The sequence below is a fragment of the Cuculus canorus genome, chromosome 12, assembly GCF_017976375.1.
Source record: "Cuculus canorus isolate bCucCan1 chromosome 12, bCucCan1.pri, whole genome shotgun sequence".
NCBI classification, from domain to species: domain Eukaryota; kingdom Metazoa; phylum Chordata; class Aves; order Cuculiformes; family Cuculidae; genus Cuculus; species Cuculus canorus.
The window spans coordinates 6,158,938-6,179,506 of record NC_071412.1 but is presented as its reverse complement, the minus strand read 5'-3'; the positions used below and the strand labels follow the sequence as shown (position 1 = coordinate 6,179,506).

Below are 20,569 nucleotides of genomic sequence, written 5' to 3'. Positions count from 1 at the left end.
TTCGAAGGCTTTGTCCCTTTCAGCGTCTCACGTGTTTCTCACAAACAGCACGGCTGCACGGTTTAGTCCTGCACGTAACCACACGCATTCCTGTCCCCCCCCCATGCACACGTGGGAGCGCCCATCAGTGACCCCCGTGCACACGTGGGCGCGCCCAGCAGGCGGTGCGCGGCTGACGCGCATGCGCGGTGGTGACGTCAACGCGCGCCGTGACGCCGGGGCGCGCGGAGATGATGTAAGGCCCGGCCCGGCCCGGCCCCTGAGGGCGGCGATGGCGGCCGGCGGCGGCTCCGGGGTGGCCGCGGAAACGCCCGCCGGCAGCGGCTCGGAGCCCGGCGCGGTGCTGCAGCGGGAACCGCTGTACAACTGGCAGGCCACCAAGGGGTCGCTGCGGGAGCGCTTCGCCTTCCTCTTCTCCAATGAGCTCCTGAGCGACGTGCACTTCGTGGTGGGTAAGGGCGGCCCCCGCGGCGGGGCGGGGGCGCCCCCCGGGCCCGGCCAGCAGCGCATCCCCGCCCACCGCTTCGTCCTGGCGGCCGGCAGCGCCGTTTTCGACGCGATGTTTAACGGCGGCATGGCCACCACCTCGGCCGAGATCGAGCTGCCCGACGTGGAGCCCGCCGCCTTCCTGGCGCTGCTCAGGTGAGGCCCGGAGGCGCCCACGCAGCCCGGCCCCGCATTTCGTGCCCGCGGAGGGGGATGCGGAGCAGAAGGGATCATTTCGGGGGCTGGCAGGCATTCGTCAGATCGCCCCGCACACGGGTTGGCTCCTTCGTGCTCTCCCACTGTGTTCTTTCCCTAAGATAAGTGCCCTGATTTTGGCGCAGTAATTGTTCGTTCAGAAAAGTACCTCCATACTGGTGGCAGGCTGCTTTGGCGTTTTGACTCCGTTTTATTTTAAGTAAGATGATGGAAATCAGTGGTTCGTTTGAGTGCTGGAATTATCCATCCACTGTCTAATAACGCCTAAGAAGGGACAAAGGCTGTCGTACCAAGCTTTCCATTTGATGCTTCCTCTGAAACCTTATTCATCTTACTGTTCACTTAGGCTTTCTCAGCTGCGGTTATAAAATGCTCTGGTTTTATATCAGAATAATACCTGCTATAATCACACTTATTTAAAATACTTTTGGGTGGAGAGTGAGGCTGCAGTGGAAGGCAGTAACTAAGTGATTTTTTACAAACAAACCACCTAAGTGAGATCGTGAGTACAGTGAGTGATGGCAAAGAGTCTGTAAAATGTGTTGGTGATTTCTAATTTGAGCATAATAGGATCTGCTACTTCTCGTGCTCACGAAACTGGTGAGTTTATGTACTGTTTATTTTTAGTCAACATAGTGGGGAATAAAATTTATGGTGTGCGTGGCAACAAATATTGATACAGTTTCGTTGTGCATCAGGCTGGGGTACTCTAATATGCTTAAACTGCTTAACCTTGAGGTTTTTCTTCAAAGAAACTCTTCTGTTAGTCAAAACCTCTGTAAGGTATGTGAAACAGATTTCTGTAATGAAAGTTTGGGAAAAAAGTAACATTATTGCCTGGAAATCAATATGTAGTGTCTCAAATCTTTCTTTTCAACAAAGAGGGGAGTGGCAAGATGAAGAATTTGTTTAGCAGAATGGGAAGTAGTGGGAAATGTCTTAGAATGTTTTCAAAGGTTAGGAGTATGTGATTGTGCACATTTATGTGTTTGTGTAGTAAAAGCACTGGACAGTGAAAAGTGGATATAACGAGAGGACTTTGTCTGGATAAGAATAGAAACAAGGAAACAGTTCTAAGTGAAGATAAGGAGGGGATGGTATTTGAGAACTGTAGGAGTGAATGAAGAGGTTAGACGTGAACAAAAGCCATCTTGTGTTGGTAGAGCAACTAGTATGTAATGGCCAGGGAACTTATATAAGTAAACTGACTGTTGTCGAAATACCACCATGCTGAACTGTTGAAACATCTTGGGTTTGTTGTCGTCTTTGATATTAAACGTGGCAGGTTTTTAAGATGTTCTTCCATATTTTATGTATATAATATATATATATAGGGCTTATATTGGAACAAATATAAATTGCAACATCTTGTTAAAAATACACCTAAGGAGAACTTCCTTAATACAGACCAGAACTGTACTGCTTCCGTGCTCATATATGCTGGTTTTTTTTGAAGTGTACCAACTATAAGACAACTGTTCTTTTCCTAGTATTAACTAGGGGAGGCAAGAATTATGCTTTGCACTGTTGTTCCCTTTTATCTGTCGTTAGTAAATTGGTGAGATAACGGTAGTTGGCTTTTATAGGGCCTTTCTTAAATCTTAGCAAAGAACAACTTGAGGTGTATTGGCTAGAAATTAAGTTGGGATCTTTGAATACATATAGCAGATGAACATCAAGGTACAGAAAATGTTTAAGTGATGCAAAACCTTTTAGGGATAATTTACTAATTATTTGATGTTTCACAGCTCGTTTCCATTTTATTTACTCATGATTTGTTAGGTCCTGTCTGCAGCGGAGTGTTTCATGAAGATCTACTGTTAAATTTGCTTGTAAATTAAAGCCTAAGGAAAAAAAAGTTATAAAATATTTTTTAATTCTCTTACAAAATGAAATTAATTTGTATCTGTCCAGTGAGATCAAGTGTCTTTTCTCTGTCCTGTGATGTTTACTTTCATGAGTACACAATTTAAAATCGGCTACAATTTCTACCTTTTTCTGGCAGAGGCTTCTATAATAAGAAATTGCTAAAGTATTTAATATTAATGAACAGAAACTTTTAATTGATGATACCATTGTAATTCCAGCAGTATGTTTTAGGGTTTTTTCCTCCCCTGCAGAAAGTTGGATAGTCCTCCTTGTGTATGGGCTAAAGTCTTAACAGTAAAGATGGGAAAAGGGGGGCCTTTTGAAGTTGGCTGGGGAAGGGGAGGGAACTTTCTTAGAAAACTGGCTGAGCTCAAAGGCTTGGAAAGAAATTACTATGGTGTGTGTTTTGCCTTATCCAGTATTCGTCTTGCCTGAAGAGTTTTCAAATATGAGCCAGAGGAGTGTTTTTTGTTTTGTGGTTTGTTTTTTTTTTTTTAAAAAAAAAGCAGCTGACTACTTCAGTAATTTGACAGAGAAATTCTTAAGAGCTGAAATAGCGTCAAAGTCGCAACATTTGAATCTGCTTCCCAATGAAACATCTTTTTTTTGGTACATTTCTAACTGTAAAAATTGAATAGCAACGATCAAAGAAATTAAAGTTGTCTGAGTAGGATTCTGCCTTAGAGTTTCACTTTGTTGTTTTTAGTTTGGGTTTTTTTTTAAATAATTTGTATTTAAAAATACCTTTTACAGTGTTTTAAGTTGTCCTTTGATCATAATGTAAAGGAAAGTGACGACATGGCACGAATTTAGTAGTCCGTTTTCCAAATGTCTTTGCAGAGGGCTTTGGCAAGCGGAGTCATAGAGGAGTAATCATGACTAACTGGAAGGAGATTCCTCTGTGCTTTTATAATGGTGAAAGTATTTCAGCTGTTGGGAAGATGCTAAGACTACTGGAGAAAGAAGTACTAACCTGAGAATAAAGAAAAGTGGCGTAAAAAAACATTTGAGAGGATTATGTACAGTGAATGGTCAAGTGATCACATGGAAAATTGTTCTGGTCACTAAAACTGTTCTTCCACTATGCACATACGCGCACATCCCATCCTGGGTGACAATAAAATCAGTGTACATGTGTAAAGAGCGGGTTATTGCTGCTCAAAGCGGAGGAGAGGAAGGAAGAAGGCAAGGGGGAAGGATAAGTGATCTTGAGCATCACTGAGTTAAGTGGAGGAGAATCTGTAGCATAAACATAAAGGTGTGCTAGTTGAGGCACTCCACAAATGAGTGAGTTAACACTGAGACAGAGCTGTTGGCATATGAGCAGAGGGACTTTTAGAAGGAAGACACACCTTCCTCTTTTATGCGTAGGAGATTGCATCATGATCATCCGTCTATATACTTAAGGGAAATAGGATTATGCAGCGTCTTAGCGCAATGGACTTTATTACCATTTTTGCAGTTTTTTTACAGCTACCTTTTAACTTTGCAAATGCACGAACTACTATTTGGCTTTGAAAATCCCAGAGGAGTATTGGCATCATCAAAAACTTGAAATTAAATATTATACACAAAACCCTGACAATACGACTTTCTTAGTGTATTTGGAGACTACTTGTCATGAATATTCTCAGAGTTTGTAGCTATATCACATGTTCTGGGACTGAAGTTGTTATGCTCTGTGGTGATTGATGTGTAGAAATAGATAATGAAGTCAACAGGGTGAGCTTCAGACGCTGTGCAAATTTTGGTTGTCAGAACTCTAATCGCTTCAGTCCTGTTAGTTTTGTCACTGACACACTTTCAGTTCAGGAGTGTCTTTTAACATAGATCCAGACATACAGCAGGGGAGAGATTGGAGCATAGAACCATAAGTGTATTCTTCACGCAATGAAAAAGCATCCTGTGGCTTATGTAAATGTCATGTAAATGAAAATCCTGCATGTATATGCACTGTTACCAGATTTGAATCCCTGTCATTTGGCCATGAGATTGGTTTCTGATGGTATGAGGAAAAAGCCTGCAAAATTCCCGGGAAAGCAGAGTTCAGAAAAGTGTGATTTGCATTTGTACCCTGATTCTTAAGAAGGTGTAGAAAGTGAACCACAAATCAACTAAGCTCCTCTGATGGCTCAGATCATTGGCTTTAGATTGGACAAACTTAAGGAATAAAATCAAAATCATGTTCCAAAAACAAATTGGTGGATTTTTTTTATATAGGGTTACGTAAAATTTATAATTTAGCTTGTGTGGTGCTTCTGCTTTTTTTTTCATAGCCTGTTAATGTTCAACTCTGATATGATTTGGACTCCAATCTCCTGTAAAATCATACAAGAAAGGTTAGGGCACTTTTAATATTATTTTTTTTTGATAGATCTAAACCCAAAGTCTAAATGCACTATTCTAGTTCCTTAATGAACAACTTGTCCATTTGGTGTACAAAACTGTACCTATGAGGTGTTAGTTTCTTAAAAGTAAATTTGTTGGTGATTGATTGGCAAGTTAGCCCATCATTTCCGTGAACACATGATAGTTTATAGCCTCTGTGAATGAGTTCTAAATGAACCGCATGAAACTTCTACTAACAAAAACGTTAGCATTTAATTAAACTTGTTCTTTCTACAACCTTATCGATATAAATCCAGTTTAAAAAAGTATTCTACAGCATCAGTCTCATTTCCTAGCTGATACAAAAGCTGGCCATATGAATAAATGGGAGTATTGCAATGGTAATTATGCGAACATTGGTAAGTGGCAGCAAATTTAATGTTGGAGGCCATATTTAGTTGTGTGTTAGCAATTATTGAGAATTAGTTTTCTTGGAATGTGAGAAATATAAACAGTGAAGAACTTCAGCTGAAATTTTAATTCTAGGTTTCTATTACTTAGATCTGCCCACGTTGCAAACAGGTCTGAGTCCATTACTTTCAGAGGTTTCTTTTGTTAAATACAAACTAGCTATTGTTACATTAGAAACCCTTCGAAACGCACCTTCTGTCTCTACTTGTTGTTTGCCATTCATTTCAGGAAAGGCTTGGTGTCTTCATTGTGGAATTCCTGCATGGGCTGAAGTGCCCTGGTTTATTATGTTTAATCACCCGTATGTTTGGGACAAATGTATTTTTGTAAATCACAGACTATTCTTGATTATTATCTGAAAAACTGATGAATGTGGCTAAGATTATCTTCAATGTCACCTGCAAGAAAAGCTATATTTAAAAAGTCTTTTTCCAAACAGAACCTTAGATCTTATCTTTTCTGGTCTCGAATAACAGCTGCTCAGTAAACAGTTTTTTCCCAGTTTTGTTGGAGGTTTCTGTCTTTGGTTCACGATTTATGCTAAAATCTCAACCAGTCATCCAGCCTCAAACAGTGGAGACAAGCCAGGGTGTTTTGCTGTGGCAGGAATAGACGAGTCAAGGTCATCTGCTAGAATATTACTCCCTTTCCCCTCTTCTGAACATTACAGAACAGTAACTTTGACATAAGATGTTATCACAGTGTAAGTCCTTGACAGTGTTCTCATGGTGGGAAAGCTAGTGTGTGCTGTCAGTAAATTTAAGTTCAGCAATATAGCCGTAGAGGGTTATGTATTAATACTTTGAAATACAGCTCTTCTGAGTGAATCGAAAGAGCACGCATTCATATGTTAAGTAATTCTGCAGCTCAGCTGTTGTTTACAGTTCGGTAGCTATGTATAACCAGCACAGCCACATCAGTCTTGGCGAGTAATGCATATTTAAAACAAATGTATGCCATTGGGTTAACGTAATACCCTTTCTTTGACCCTTTATCTAGCTTATTAATTTGTAAAAATGCTAAATGGTCAACTGCTGCATATTCACAGCATGAATCTTTGACCTGTTTTCTAAATGCAAAGAGACTTACATTGTGCTTGAAAGCCCCCTTCAAGATATGGTTTTATGGTCTGTATTTGTGTATTGATTTCTAGGTTTCTATATTCAGATGAAGTCCAAATTGGTCCAGAAACAGTCATGACAACTTTATACACTGCTAAAAAGTATGCAGTCCCAGCCCTGGAAGCCCATTGTGTGGATTTTCTAACGAAGCACCTCCGAGCAGATAATGCCTTTATGCTGCTTACTCAAGTAGGTAAATTTAAGCTTAGTTTTGTTTTACTAGAGAAAATAATATTTGGAGGAAAATGACTAAACAGTACTTCACAAAATAGATTTGCTATCACATAGCCTAATTTATGGATGAAAATGTCTTGTTGCTAGATTAGCATTTTTGCAGATTCAGCTTTTGATTAATGTGAAGGAAAGGTGCTTCTTTTTTTCAGGGTTTTTTTTTTAAATATGTAACAGATTGGGGCTTTTCATACGGTGCCAATTTATCCTAGTGTGTTGGTGTGAATCTATTAATTGCTTTTTGTTAAAACCATGCTTCAGTTCACTATAGTGGATTTGATGTGTGCTTGTTTTAGTTATATTACCAAAACTACAAACATAAGCATGAAGGAAAACTTGCATGTAATTAATTCTCCATAATTATGTACTTTTTTGAGAATTTAAGTGCTCTTTAAGTTATTAACACAGAGTACTTAGACAAAGCAACCTATTTTAATTTATTCTATACTAGAGTAAAAATACTTGCTTTTTAACATTAGTCATTTGTCAGCTTTATACTTAAGATGTGTTTCTTTACCCTTTTAGGCTCGTTTGTTTGACGAACCTCAGCTTGCGAGTCTTTGTCTTGACACAATAGACAAGAGCACCATGGATGCAATAAGTGCAGAAGGCTTTACTGATATCGATATAGGTAAGTTACTTTGTGTGTCATACGCCTTAAACTTCTGAAGTGAACTGCAGGGTGTGAGAAGACTCTGTGACAGTGACCCAGGGTAGTTTGCCTCCCCTACCCAAGTATGTAGGGTCTTGGGCACATCTTAGTTCCTTGTCACGGTAACCTCGAGTAGTTTGATTTCCCCCTCCTCTGCACACGCCTTTGCATGGACAACAATACAACAGCCAGGTGTGGATCTTGGAATTTGGACAACAGCGTCTGCATTACATCGGCAAGTTTGCTAATGAGCAAGGCAGAATATTGCAGAGATACAATAATCAGTGCAATTTTTATCCATTTCTGCAGTGCTTTCCTTTGAGTTTCACTCCCAAGCAGAGTTCCACTATGTAACATCCCCATTTGAGTGTCAGTGTCCTAGGGCTCCGACCGCGGTAACACTACGCTTTCATTATAGGCAAAGCTTTCACTTGCTGAGTGTTGTGCCTTTTCTCTGAGGGATCCATACCTGCTTTTCACGTGTAACAGGAGTCACACTGTCCTGTTGCTGTGTGGTACTTACCTACTCAGAGTTGCACAGGTCAGGTACAATTTCTGAAATCCTTTTTAAAGAAATAAGTATCTAAACTGCTGATTTCTAGGTTTCATCTTTTATGAAAAGCTAGCACTTGTAGATTTACATATTTAATTTCATTGTTGCTACATGTCTAAGACTTTACTCCAATTCAGCTAGACAGTGTGAAAATCTCAGACTGAAGGAAGGTATTCTAGATGCTTAAAGAAACTGTAAAGTCATTGTTAACTCATGCTCAGTGGGATTTGTATCCACACTGTGAGTGTCCATCTCTACTCTTGATAAGTCCCAATTTGTATTCACTTTTTCAATAAAATATTTTCTATGATGGCAAGCATGCCTTGCTTAAATTCAGGGCATATAAAGATTCAGAATATGAAAACGCTGTTTTTTCAGGCTTGTGTGTTGTGACAAACTGAGAATTTTTGCGTACCTGTTATTCATAAAATACCAGAACAAGGATGGGAAAAAATGCTTTTGTAAAACACGTGAGAGTTCCTTGCCTCGCCTCACACCCTGTGTTCCACCTTCAAGCTTTGTGGGTGGCACATACGTCAATGTTTAAGATCACTTTCATGTACCTTTAAACTGGTTTCGTGTGCGTCACTGCTGCTTGTGTCTATAGTTGATCCAGACTAGCAGGTTACTACTCAGATGAAAATATGACAGCGTCATCATGAATAACTTGTTTTTTCAGTAGTATGCATTCACCACTGGTCACTTACAGTTTTGATCTTGCCCTAGCCATGGAAATTCCTTAGGACATTGGTTATCACTACATAGATTATATATAGTCACACTCTTAGGAATCCAGAAGAAAGTTTATATGCTTTCTTCATTGCGGGAAAAAGATTTTTTAGTTTGGAGTCTGTATGCCATCAGGAGATTTACATATACGTAAGGTGGATTGTCTTATCTTTGTCTTATTAGGAATGTTCTTGGTGTTTACTAAACACTTTAAGCTTATGCAGTGTGTAATGCAGTTTTCATTCAAACCACTAACAGTCTGTTAAATTTTTTTCTTTAGACACATTATGTGCAGTTCTAGAAAGAGATACCCTTAGTATTCGAGAAAGTAGACTCTTTGGAGCTGTTGTCCGCTGGGCAGAAGCAGAATGTCAAAGACAACAACTGCCTGTGACATTTGGAAACAAACAAAAAGTCCTTGGAAGAGCTCTTTCCTTGATCCGTTTTCCATTGATGACTATTGAAGAGTTTGCAGCAGGTGAGTTTTGGAGTTCTTTGTCCTACTATCGGACCATATCTCTGCACTGTTCACCTGTGAGTGTTTAGATGCTTAACACTATTCTGTTACTGATACCATACTAATAAAATTTGTGATGCACAAATGAAAGCAAAACATCCTGGATAGTACTCTTTGGCTATCGGAAAATATTATTGTGATCTTCAGTTTGTGAACATGTGTGGTTTAAAAACAGCAGTTGGAGTAATTCTTCAAATCATCTTAGAAGTTTTTATTCTTTTCACAGGCCCTGCTCAGTCTGGAATCTTGTCAGATCGGGAAGTAGTAAATCTCTTTCTGCATTTTACTGTCAATCCTAAACCTAAAGTAGATTATATTGACCGACCAAGATGTTGCCTTAGAGGAAAAGAATGCAGCATTAACAGGTTCCAGCAAGTGGAGAGTCGCTGGGGCTACAGTGGAACAAGTGATCGGATTAGGTATGGCTTTTGAGACTATTTGGAGGAGAGGCAGAGAAGTGTGGAAAGAAAGGGAAGATATTACTCAACTTGGATATTTTAGCGTAAGATACAGTAACAAAAACATGCTGGTTCTGTTTGGGCAGGTTAGATCTTTCTCTTTTTTAGAATAACTTAGATTGTTGCGCACATAAAATATAAAGTAGCGAAGAACTAAGTCCAGAAGGACTGGGTGCATTCTAGAGTGATTAGGTGTTAGCTGCATATTCCTTGGTAAAATACCAAGTATTGATCTGTTTTTATTTTGGAGATGTTCAAAAGAATCTGGCTGGGTTTTGTTCAATTTTTTGTAGTACTGAATATCTTAGGGGATTAGCAAAACTTTCACCCGTAAAGCTGATACCTTACAAAGCATTTTTCTTATTACTGAAAGTTAAATAGAAAGTGTTGAAAAACAAATGTAATGTAATTTTCAATCTACTTCCCTACTCTTCAGTGTGACTTTTTCCTACTCGACTGGGAAGAAAGTAACACACCCATCAAAGTAGTTTTAAATTCGTCTCTTGGCTTGTGTCTTACTAGGTTCACAGTTAATAGAAGAATATCCATAGTGGGATTTGGATTGTATGGTTCTATTCATGGACCCACAGACTATCAAGTTAATATACAGGTACAGTATATGCTGTCTAATTAGGTTTATGCAGAAACAACGTTTGTAGCACTTGCAGTATGTTTGGTGTGTATTTGAGGAGCAGCAATTGATAGGCCAGGAATCTAACCTGTGTTTTGTCCATAACAGTGGTAATTAGTGGACGACTAGTGGAAAGTAAGGACAATACGAAACTCTCCTCATTTTCTGCTGTACTCTGCTGTCCTGCAATCATTGCCAGTATTGGTGTTTCTGGAGACCAAATTATTTTTTTCTGTATGGTAGCGTCTGGTGAATCTTTCTTCAGGATGCTTGTTGGATCTAACCTTGAATTCCTGTAAGCTTTCTTCAGAGGAATTTCATAGTTTTGTATCTGTTCAGTTCTGCACAAAGTTTGTCCTCTTAATAAAGTTTCTGGTAGTTCAGGAAAGATCAGAGAGCTGTTGATGACAAATCCAAGAAGTCAGTGACACAACATGTAGTGACGGCTGCTGTGTCATCGGGAAGATATTGAAAACAAGACAAAAGGAGACATTGTCTTGCTGTATAAAAGCCAGGTATGCCCACATCTTGAGTGCAGTGTGCAGTTCCCAGTCTCACAGAGTAGAATTAGTAGGTTGAGAAAGTGGTAATTAAAACAGTTAAGGGGATAGAGCTGCTGCTTTATTAAGGGACACCAAAAAGGCTAGGACGTTGCAGTTTGTAGGGGAGAAGGTTATGGGTAGGCATGAACACTGCTTCTGAAATCATGAGGGCAATGGATAAGGTAAATGCAGAACTGTTTATTAGTCACCAAACCCCGGAATATTAGAACTGGGAGACTCTCACCGATGCTAGCAGATCAAAATAGGTAAGAGCATGTTCTTAAGTGCAGAGGATTAGAAGATTCCAGAAGGAACAGAAGAGGGATGTGCACTGTAGGGAGCCCTAGTAGGACAGTTGTGGACGGTGGGGGAACAGGCAGCAGAGCCTAGACTTGCGTGCTCACCTTCAGCAACATCTCTTGCCACTGTCAGAGCATACTGGACTGTTTGTCTGACCTGACTGGGTACTTATTACATTCTTAGCTCGCTTGTTACACGTTTGGTACAGGCTTAGAGGCTTGTCCTTGCCCAGAGCTTTTTGCAAAGACAGGCACTGTATGGCTGCTAGTGCAGTCTAAGGCAGGAGGTTGTGTGTTACTACTGCTATAATTTCTTCTTTAAAGTTACTTCAGTTTTAGGTTTACTGACAACAACATTATCAGCATTGCCAGCACGGGATTCTCCCCGGTTTCTTGTAACCTTACCCTGCTGCTACTTGTTTTTTATCTTCATGCTGTTTGGCCCACCTGAGTCTATAGGGCTTTTTGCTACTGCTTTGTTGAAAGAATGATTTAACATTGGTTTTGATGCTTTCATATAGCTCTTCCTAAACTTTCTTTTGGCCTGCTTAGTTGTATTTTTTACATTTTAATCTGTCACTTTGAACCCTTCTATTTTTATGTGGATACAATGTCCTCTTTCTGTAGGATGCCCTTTTTCGTTTGTTTATTTCCAGTAATAGGCTTCGGCTGATCAACTGTGCCAACGTTTTTGCCCTATTCTCAAACCTTTACAAATAGGTGATATGTACAAAAACTGTATTTGTGCATATGATGTCCTTCAGTAGTCCGCATGCTTCTTATAAGGATTTTATTTTCTTAATTGCTCTTTTTAGCTTCTTTTGAACAAGCTTCCTCATTTTTCTCTTCTTGAAATTTAGCACAGCTGTGGTGGATTTGCTTTTGTTGTTCATATGGAAGCATTGACTCTTAGGCATATTATGGACAGTCTTACATAGTGTTTCCATTATGAAATTTTTAATCTGATCCTGCTCATCACTCAGTCCCAAATCAAGGGTTGTGTTTCTTCCTACTAAGCAAGTGGTTAGCAAGCTCATGAAACGGTCAGTGATAGCATCTAAAATTGTCACTCCTGCTTTGTGTCCTGATATGACACTTGCCTGGTCTGAGAGGGTTATTGAAGACACCACTAAAATTGTTTTTCCTGTTCTTGTAGCCGGTTTGATCTCTTTTAGCATGTTGTGGTTAGTGTTTTGTTCTGGGGAAAAAAAATAGAGCATGTTTTGCCTAGAATAGGGATTCATCTCATTTGTGTGATATTAAAAATTATATGACAATGTAATAATAATATTAAAATTAATAGGATTCTTGTAAGTGCAGTAATCATTAGCAATGTTCATGTTGCTCTAAAGCTCTGATATCAAACTTCTGCAAGAGGTGTTTGGCAGCATGGATAAGGATTGCTATCCAAAATGAGAAGTGAGGTATCTGCTATTACTACATCTTAGCTAATGATTCATATTTGCTACTAAAATTGAAGGCAAAAGAAAATATGCAGTCCGAGTGTAATTTTTATACTGAATTTAGAATAGAAGTTGTATGAAACATAGCAGTGCCAGTTTTTAAGAACGTATCCTTGACTGCTTGCATTGTCTATGAAAACTTGTTTTCTAAATGAGCCGCAGCCAGCAAATGTGCTTCCCTCGTGTGGGCAGCATATGTTTACAAAGATCAGCAAACCTAGGTACAGGGTTGTATGTTGTGTGTGAAGGTCAGAAGCTGAAGTTCTAAGAGCTATTTTTCATCTCCCAAGCAAAGACTATAACCCGGCTGGAGCAGTGTCGAGTATAGCCCACAGATTGGATGGCCTGCATGGAACTTGCAAGCTGTTGTTTGACACGCTGCTGGGTCAGCCCTAATGGTATTGGGAAATTACACCTACTTTTCCGTTCCAATATTGCGTTATCCTTGCAATTAAACTGGGTGGAGTAGGCAAGTGTTTGCTTGTAATATTCTAATATGCATACAGTAAGAAACTTTCTCCAGCCTGTAAGCCAAAAAATTCTGTTTTCATGTTTTTATACAGATAATTGATTATGAGAAGAATCAAACACTAGGACAAAATGATACGGGATTTAGTTGTGATGGAACGGCCAGTACCTTCAGAGTTATGTTCAAAGAACCTATAGAGATTTTGCCAACAGTTTTCTACACAGCTTGTGCAACATTGAAAGTAAGAATGCCTAACAGTAGAGAATAAAATGTTATTTTGATGAAAGAGTTGTTCTTTTATCTGTCTTTTGATGGAGAGAGTGTCTTCTAGGTCTTGAATTTATTTTTAGCGGGAAAGAAGGCCATAGTTAAACTCCACACTAACTTTTAAGACTGTGACTTCTCCTGTGCCACAGCACAGAATTCATAACTGGATCCTTTGTGCCTTCCAACTTTCTGGCTGGATGTAAAAGTTAGAATGAGTCCTGATGGAAGTCACTGGTTCTGTGTGGGCAAAAGCACTATCTAGAATACTTAATCTGGAAGCTTTCTATCAAAATTTAAGTGTTATTTTTTTTATGAAGGATATTCTAACCACTAGGTAGAGTCAAGAAAACAGAGTGGGTTTTTTTGTTTTACCACTTCTTATATACTAGTGCTGAAATATAGGAAAGAATTATTTGTTCTAGTAAGTCTCCCCTTAATGTTAGGGACAAAACTATTTATTCAATGTGTTCTTATAAATCTTTTAATACTCTTTTAAATGTAATTCCTTATACAGAAATGGAAGTTGAGTGGGTTGGAAAAACGATTGCACATTAAGCTGAGGCTGGGATCTAAGAATATAGACAACCTGTGTGTGACTAGGAGAAATACTAGAAAATATTTATTCATTACTAATTGGATAAACCCAAGTGTTTTAAGTCTACTGCCAGGGAACATTTATTTAGACATAGGGTACTTGCTTTTGTTGTCTGTGATATTGTATGTAACTTACATGATGTGGGTATAGAAATTTCATACTATTAAAATAACCTAAGGCAGCAGTATTCAAACTTAAGCATTTTATGGGTCTTGCTGCATGTTTCCGTTCAGTAGCTCATCTCCTCTTGGATGTTTTTCAGGGTCCTGATTCCCACTATGGAACAAGGGGTTTGAAGAAAGTGATCCACGAATCCCCTACTGCTAGCAAAACATGCTTTGTCTTTTATAGTTCACCAGGTAACAACAATGGTACATCAATAGAAGATGGACAGATACCAGAAATAATATTTTATACTTAATTTCACACGATCATCTCAAATGCGTCAGTGTATCAGTGGACTTCAGCTAACTAGCGGCAGCAGTTAAATTCTGTGAAATTACATGACTGTGTGAAACGAAACTAACTTGTCTGAAAGGTACTGGGAAAGCGATTGTCTCTGCATCATTATTGGCAGAATGTTATTTAGCTTTTCCTATTAAGAAAACATCAAGTGGAATAAATACTCTGTATATTGAAAAGCTTGTTTCAAATAGCATCTTGTGATAAAATTGCTTTGTATTTTCACTCCATTTCTCATGTAGTAATAATACTTTTTTTTAACTGGAAAATCCTTACGTGGTATGAACTTGTGTACCTTTTTCCCCAACCTGTCCTAAAATGACAGTAAAGCTGCTGCTGTAGTCCCAGCCTTCACCTCTTTCCAAAACGACCTTGGAATTGCCCTATGGACATGAATTGCTACTGTGGTGGTTTTTTTTAAGTACATCAGCAAAGCTGGATTCATGTTGCCATCATAACTTTTTGGAGGAGCTGTGGAGGATTAATGGACTAAGCACTGCAGACAGCACTTGTGGCTGCACTGAAGAAATGCGGAGTCAAATTCAGCAATAAACAGATCTTTCCAGAACGTCTCTTAATTCAGAAGGGCTGTTTTGGAACATGGAGCTGGTTATGGAAATAGCCACTGTATATACATATGTGCCTATCAGAGAATGTATAATGTGAAAATGAGAATACAGACTTTTAATTGTTATTTTGTCACTGGTCGTTCCACTACTGGGGAAAAAAAAAGTATAAACTAAGGATTATTTGTGTGTAACTGCTTTTACCGCTTTGCTGCCAGTGATGGTCGCTGTCTCGCTGTGTGTCCTGTGCAGTAGGAGAATGTGTACAAGACCCCTGGTTCTACTGAAGTAATAATTTGAGAATGCTGGAGAAAGAAGAGAGGAGGGGTGGGATTTGCCCTGTTCCCTCAAAGCAGAGGATTCAGAACCACCCCCCTGTTTCCCACGGCCGCTCCCTTTGGCCAGCGCTCCTCTGCCCCCGGAGCGGAGCTTCCCGTTCAGTCGGATATGAAGAGCGCTCCTGGAACGCCCCGGGAGGAACCGGGACGGGAGCGCTGTGCTGCGGAGGGGCTAAGGGAGGGGGCGGGGCCAGAGGGCTAAAGGGGCGGGGCCTGGGAGAGCTGGGGGTTGGTAAAGGGGCGCGGCCTGGTAGAAGGGGAAGAGTTTGACAGCGAGAAGGACGGCAGAGGGGGCGGGGCCGGCAATCAAATGAAGACTGGTAGAGGGGGCGGGGCCAAGTGGAGCGAGAGGGGCTCTAGAGAGGCCGTAGCCTGCAAGAGAGGGTGGGTTCTGATAGAATCGGGGCGTGGCCTATCAGAGGGGCGGGGTCTAATAGAGCGAGGGGGCTCTGGAGGGGGCGTGGTCTGTGCGAGGGGGCGGGTTCTGGCAGGAGGTGCACCCTGCTTCAACAAGGGGGCGTGGTCTCTATAGGGGCGAGGCCTGTCAGAGGGGCGGGGTCAGCAGAGCGAGGGGCGTGGAGGGGGCGTGGCCGTACGAGGAAGCGGGTTCTGTAGACCGAGGGGGCGGGACCTGGTGGTGGGCGGGGCCGTTCGCGGGGCCGGAAGGGCGTTTCCGGAAGGGCGCGTCCCGCGATGAGGGGGCTGCTGGCTCGGGGTGGTGGAGCGATGTCCCGGAAGGTTGCGGGCGTTCGGGCTGGTGGGGGGTGTGGAGCGAGTGAGCGGCGCCTGTGGTGACCGCGCCTGTTTCTCTGTTTCAGGGAAAAGGAGCCGGGAAGGGCCCCGCGGAGCCGGGAGCCGCCGCGGGACCAGTGATGGCTGCGGGCAGCGGTGTAAGGGTGGCGGTGCGCGCCAAGCCCGGCGCCCGCTGCAGCGCAGTCACAGGTGCGGCCGCTCCCCGCCTCCCCCTGGGCCGGGGCTGCGCCGGCTCGGGAACCGCAAAGGCGATCCGAGGGCTGGAGCACCTCCCATACGAGGCCAGGCTGAGAGTCGGGGTTGTTCAGCCTGGAGGAGAGAAGGCCCTGAGGAGACCTTAGAGCGACCTTCCAGTACCTGAAGGGGCTACAGGAACGCTGGGGAGGGGCTGTTGACCAGAGAGGGCACGTATTGAGCGAGGAGGAATGGTTTAAGTTGGAAGAGGGGACATTTAGATTAGACATTAGGAAGAAATGTTTTCCTGTGAGAGTGGTGAGGGTCTGGCCCAGGTTTCCCAGGGAAGCTGTGTCCCTGGAGGTGTTCCAGGCCAGGTTGGATGGGCCTTGGGCAGCCTGGGCTGGTGGGAGGTATCCCTGCCCATGGCAGGGGGTGAAACTGGATGGGCTTTAAGGTCCCTTCCAACTCAAACCACTCCATGATTCTCTGATGTCCTGAGCTGGAAAGGAAACAGTCAGAAAACTAAAGACAATATTTTCACACTGTTCTCAAAAGCAGGCGGTGCAGTGGGCATGAGGTTCATTCTGCTGAACAGCTTGGTTTGAAAGAGGTAATAAGCAAATGCACTTGATCAGTGCTGCAGTTTCGCACGTGTGGTTTGTGCGTGCTGTTTGTATCCCACGAGGTTGTGCAGGTTTATTGGAACTGTGAGTTTGATCTAATAAAATCCTTCCACAGTCCTTCCAAATCGGACTTGCTCTTGTACAAATCATAACTGCTCTTTGTACAGATCCATGCATGAAATCAACATGCTGGGCTGCTGCAGTGTCCAGTCTCAATAAGCGGCACAGTGAGAATGTTGGTGATAGCGTAGCTCGCTGGGGGGGCTCATTTATCAGACTTTTCGTTGTGGACTAACCTGATTTGTATTATGCTACATGATGCCAAGCTGGACCACAGCTGCGGCAGAATGGGGGACATAGAGGGGGACATGGAACAGTGCCCAGTTGTGTGAAAACTGATTATTCGTAGCTGCATTCTGATACACATCTGAAGGCTTCGCTGTTTTTTGTATCAAAAGGTTATCTTTGTACTGGCTGATAGTTTTAACTTGAAGGAGTGTTTGAAGTACAAAAATGTTGTTAGCTGCTAATCTATAAGTTTATTTGGTTTTAATACTTTAGAAAGTCTAAGCATTCATTTTTAGGAGACAATAACTAGATGTTCTGATAGTTTTGACCATAAAATCTTTAAAATATTTGTTATAGATGTGACAGCTGAGGCAGTAGGTGTAGCTATTGCTGCACCTCCGTCGGAGGGAGAGGCAAATGCAGAGCTGTGTCGCTACCTCTCTAAAGTGCTAGAAGTGAAGAAGAGTGAAGTTATTTTAGAGAAGGTACTTCCTTTTTTTTCTTTCAGTCTTGCCCTGCTTCAATTTAAATTCAAGATTTTGAAGCTTAGTCATTGATTACAGGGAACTGCTCTCAAATTTCAATCCAAAAGACACTTTAAAGGTCTTTGGTTAAGTTGATGGAGCGATTCATTGAAAACAAACCTAGTATAGGAAAAATGACGGCTGATCTTAAGATCTTTGATCAGAATAGTTCTCATCATATTATATTTTCCAGATTTGTGTGGATCGTGTTTTCTGTGTTGTTCAAAGCTTTTCTTGTTTTCATGTCAAATACAGTTCACAAAGTTTTTGCTTTGCAGAGGGTGTTTTATTAATAACTTTTCATTCATTTGTTTAAGTAACTTCTGTATTTGAGTGAAAATTCCCTGACAATTAACTGTCATGCGTAAGCAAGAGCATATGTAAGCACTGGGATTATAGCTGGGCCTTAACACTTTCTTTGTATTAGAATGTAACATGTCTTGACTTTGTGAGCAGAAACTCTGTTTTATTCATTGCGCTGAATAAATAATTTGTTTTATTAGTTCATTGTACTTAGTCATTCTTTCCAGCCATGTTCATTTATAGTTTATGAACATCAGATCACAATGAAAAATTGTGCTTTTTATTCCTGTCTATAGTAGTTGCTGAAGTCTGTTAAAAGATAGAGATAAATGACAATGTTATAAATGAATTGAGCACTATGTTGCGGAAAGGTAGAGATGTGAAGATTTGTGTCTTCTTTTTCCTGCTTCATTTATCAACATTTTACAGATATCACTGTTTTCTAACCTTAAAGGAGTGTGCAGGTTTTACCTAGATTATTCTCACAAGTGCTAAGCAGAGTTAGACATTAAAGGAGGCAGCGCTGTCAGACCTTCTTGACTCAGTTGTTCTGACCTATAGGTGTCCAAATAATGTTTGTTTTTCACAAGCCACTGTTTATTCTCTGAGAAGCATTGTGGTCAAGTCTGTATTTTACCTGTGGCTTAATTTTTTCTGTCCTGATCTGCTGGTGTAAACAGCAAGTGAGTTTTGGTACTATTTGCTCTCTTCTGTGCTCCTTGCCTTAGATAAGTGCTACCATTAACAAAACCAATCCAAATCTGGAAGCTGGATCATTTCTCACCCTGCAGATTTCTGTGCAGGGACATTGGTTTTCATCATCAACTGGCTCTACTGCTTAAAAAAATCTATTTTAAATTTCATGCTATTTTTCTGTATAGTAGAATTAAGGACTTTCTCTTCCTTCAGGATGTCCCTTTCGAGTTTCTCAAACTTCTTGCGAGGTTGCATGTTAACAAGGAACTTGTTTCTCATGGTTTACTGAATACTAGCAAAGTTGTGTCTTCTGGCAATATGAAATGAGGTTGCAGGTTTGCCAGTTCCTACGTAAAATAGTCTTTTTTTTTTTTCAGTGATGCAAACCCAAATATTTCAAATAACTGCTGTATGAATCTGGATGTCTTATACACTATATATAATGTGATCTCATTTAGTTGATATTATCAACCTGAGAACTCAGCTTAAGAGTAATTAATAGTCTGTGGGAGAGGATTCCGAAGAAGGGTCTGAAAGAACACAGTTATCAAATATACATATATATACACCCACTTTTTAAAAACAAAAATGCAAACTAGTTGGAGTCTTGCTTGTAGATGATATGAGTGAATTATGGAAACTTACCACTCCTTGCTGTTCATTCTAGCCCATAAAAACAACATAAATTCAAGGCATGCTCTGGGAAGCATATGTAGAGAAGACATTTTCCACCTTTCAGGTGACTAGAAGGGACATTGACCTCTCTCTTTCAGCTGCTAATTCTGCATGCGTATGCTTTAAGACTTATTTTTCAGCTACCTGATTTGTTGGCATTACAGTGAAATATTTTTCAGTCTGTGTATTTGGTGGTGACTCTCTGATCAATGTATTTCTGTGTGTGTCTAAACCAGGGTGGTAAATCGCGTGAAAAAGTGGTGAAGATTTTGGCATCGATGACACCAGATGAGATTTTAGAAAAACTGAAAAAAGAGGCTTCCAGCTGACCTGAAACAAGAGCTGGAAATGGGACAATGCATTTTGGTAAACGGGCTGATATTCTTTCTTACGTAAATCTAGTCTTCAGTAATGAATACAGATACTTCTCCCCTTCACTGCCTCGTTTTGTTAATGTCACTGTTGTACAGTTGAAGTTTTTGTGTAGATTTGGTTAGCCTTTGCTGAGGCTCCATATCTGCTTTTGTCACTATAGACTTTTTTTTCCCCTCTGGAGAATTTCCTGTTTGTGAGATTGATCCTCCTTCCTGGTCACTAAAGGCATGGTTTGGAAAACTTGTTTCTTATTGAAACAAATTTGGTTAATAAATTGAAAGGCTTGGAGTGACAATGTGAAACGTGGTACAGAAAGATGAGTCTGCCTGAGTGGTGAAGACCCTGGAAGAACCTTCTTTTCTGTCTAGCGGCAGGTACTGGGTGTGGTTTTCCATGATGTGCACATATATACATCTAAAATAAATGTATTTGAGGCCAATAATCTGTCATTGATTGGGCAAGCTAAAAGCAGAATCACCTGAATCAAACCCAGAAGTTTGCAGTATGAAAAACTGACCCAGAACCTGGTAATTGCGTATACGATGTTGCTTTGTGATAGTCTGTATTTAGTTTCCTGAGAAGTAAAGATGCAGTCTTGTATTTTTGCTCAATGTATGTCAAATGTAATGAGTGTTTTTAATAAAAGGGGCAAAAAAGTATTATCTAACTTGGTTTCGTGTTTATCTTTTTAGCAAAAAAAGGTAACATTAGAATGTTATTTTTAAACAAGAGGGGTTTTTGTGAGCTTTCCTTGATCCATGGAACATGGCTTGTTCCAGCCCATGGAGAATTGAGCAGTCTCATTTGTAGAATGGAACAAGAATTTTGAAACAAAATATGCAACTATACCCCAGTCTTAGGACTAACGAGAAGAAGGCTTCTCTGTTCGGTC

General features: G+C 40.8%; 2 protein-coding genes across 2 annotated transcripts; both read left to right on the top strand.

The window, feature by feature from the left end:
* The first annotated feature begins 229 nt into the window (after nt 1-229).
* BTBD1 (BTB domain containing 1) lies at nt 230-15,053 on the top strand. The gene is made up of 8 exons (XM_054078267.1): nt 230-642; nt 6,524-6,680; nt 7,248-7,353; nt 8,937-9,134; nt 9,400-9,592; nt 10,154-10,241; nt 13,130-13,276; nt 14,160-15,053. Exons 1-8 carry the CDS (start codon nt 272-274, stop codon nt 14,316-14,318), a joined length of 1,419 nt encoding a protein of 472 aa, XP_053934242.1. The 5' UTR covers nt 230-271; the 3' UTR covers nt 14,319-15,053.
* Nucleotides 15,054-15,911: 858 nt separating this feature from the next.
* C12H15orf40 (chromosome 12 C15orf40 homolog) lies at nt 15,912-20,328 on the top strand. The gene is made up of 4 exons (XM_054078273.1): nt 15,912-16,001; nt 16,082-16,205; nt 17,462-17,589; nt 19,539-20,328. Exons 1-4 carry the CDS (start codon nt 15,957-15,959, stop codon nt 19,629-19,631), a joined length of 390 nt encoding a protein of 129 aa, XP_053934248.1. The 5' UTR covers nt 15,912-15,956; the 3' UTR covers nt 19,632-20,328.
* The last annotated feature ends 241 nt before the right edge of the window (nt 20,329-20,569 follow it).

Excerpts from the sequence above, each read along its gene's own strand:
- BTBD1 (XM_054078267.1), top strand. The coding sequence starts at position 272 with ATGGCGGCCGGCGGCGGCTCCGGGGTGGCCGCGGAAACGCCCGCCGGC. Across the intron at positions 6,681-7,247 it reads CCTTTATGCTGCTTACTCAA|GCTCGTTTGTTTGACGAACC; the intron begins GTAGGTAAATTT and ends TTACCCTTTTAG. Across the intron at positions 7,354-8,936 it reads CTTTACTGATATCGATATAG|ACACATTATGTGCAGTTCTA; the intron begins GTAAGTTACTTT and ends TTTTTTCTTTAG.
- C12H15orf40 (XM_054078273.1), top strand. The coding sequence starts at position 15,957 with ATGAGGGGGCTGCTGGCTCGGGGTGGTGGAGCGATGTCCCGGAAG. Across the intron at positions 16,002-16,081 it reads GTGGAGCGATGTCCCGGAAG|GGAAAAGGAGCCGGGAAGGG; the intron begins GTTGCGGGCGTT and ends TCTCTGTTTCAG. Across the intron at positions 17,590-19,538 it reads GTGAAGTTATTTTAGAGAAG|GGTGGTAAATCGCGTGAAAA; the intron begins GTACTTCCTTTT and ends TGTCTAAACCAG.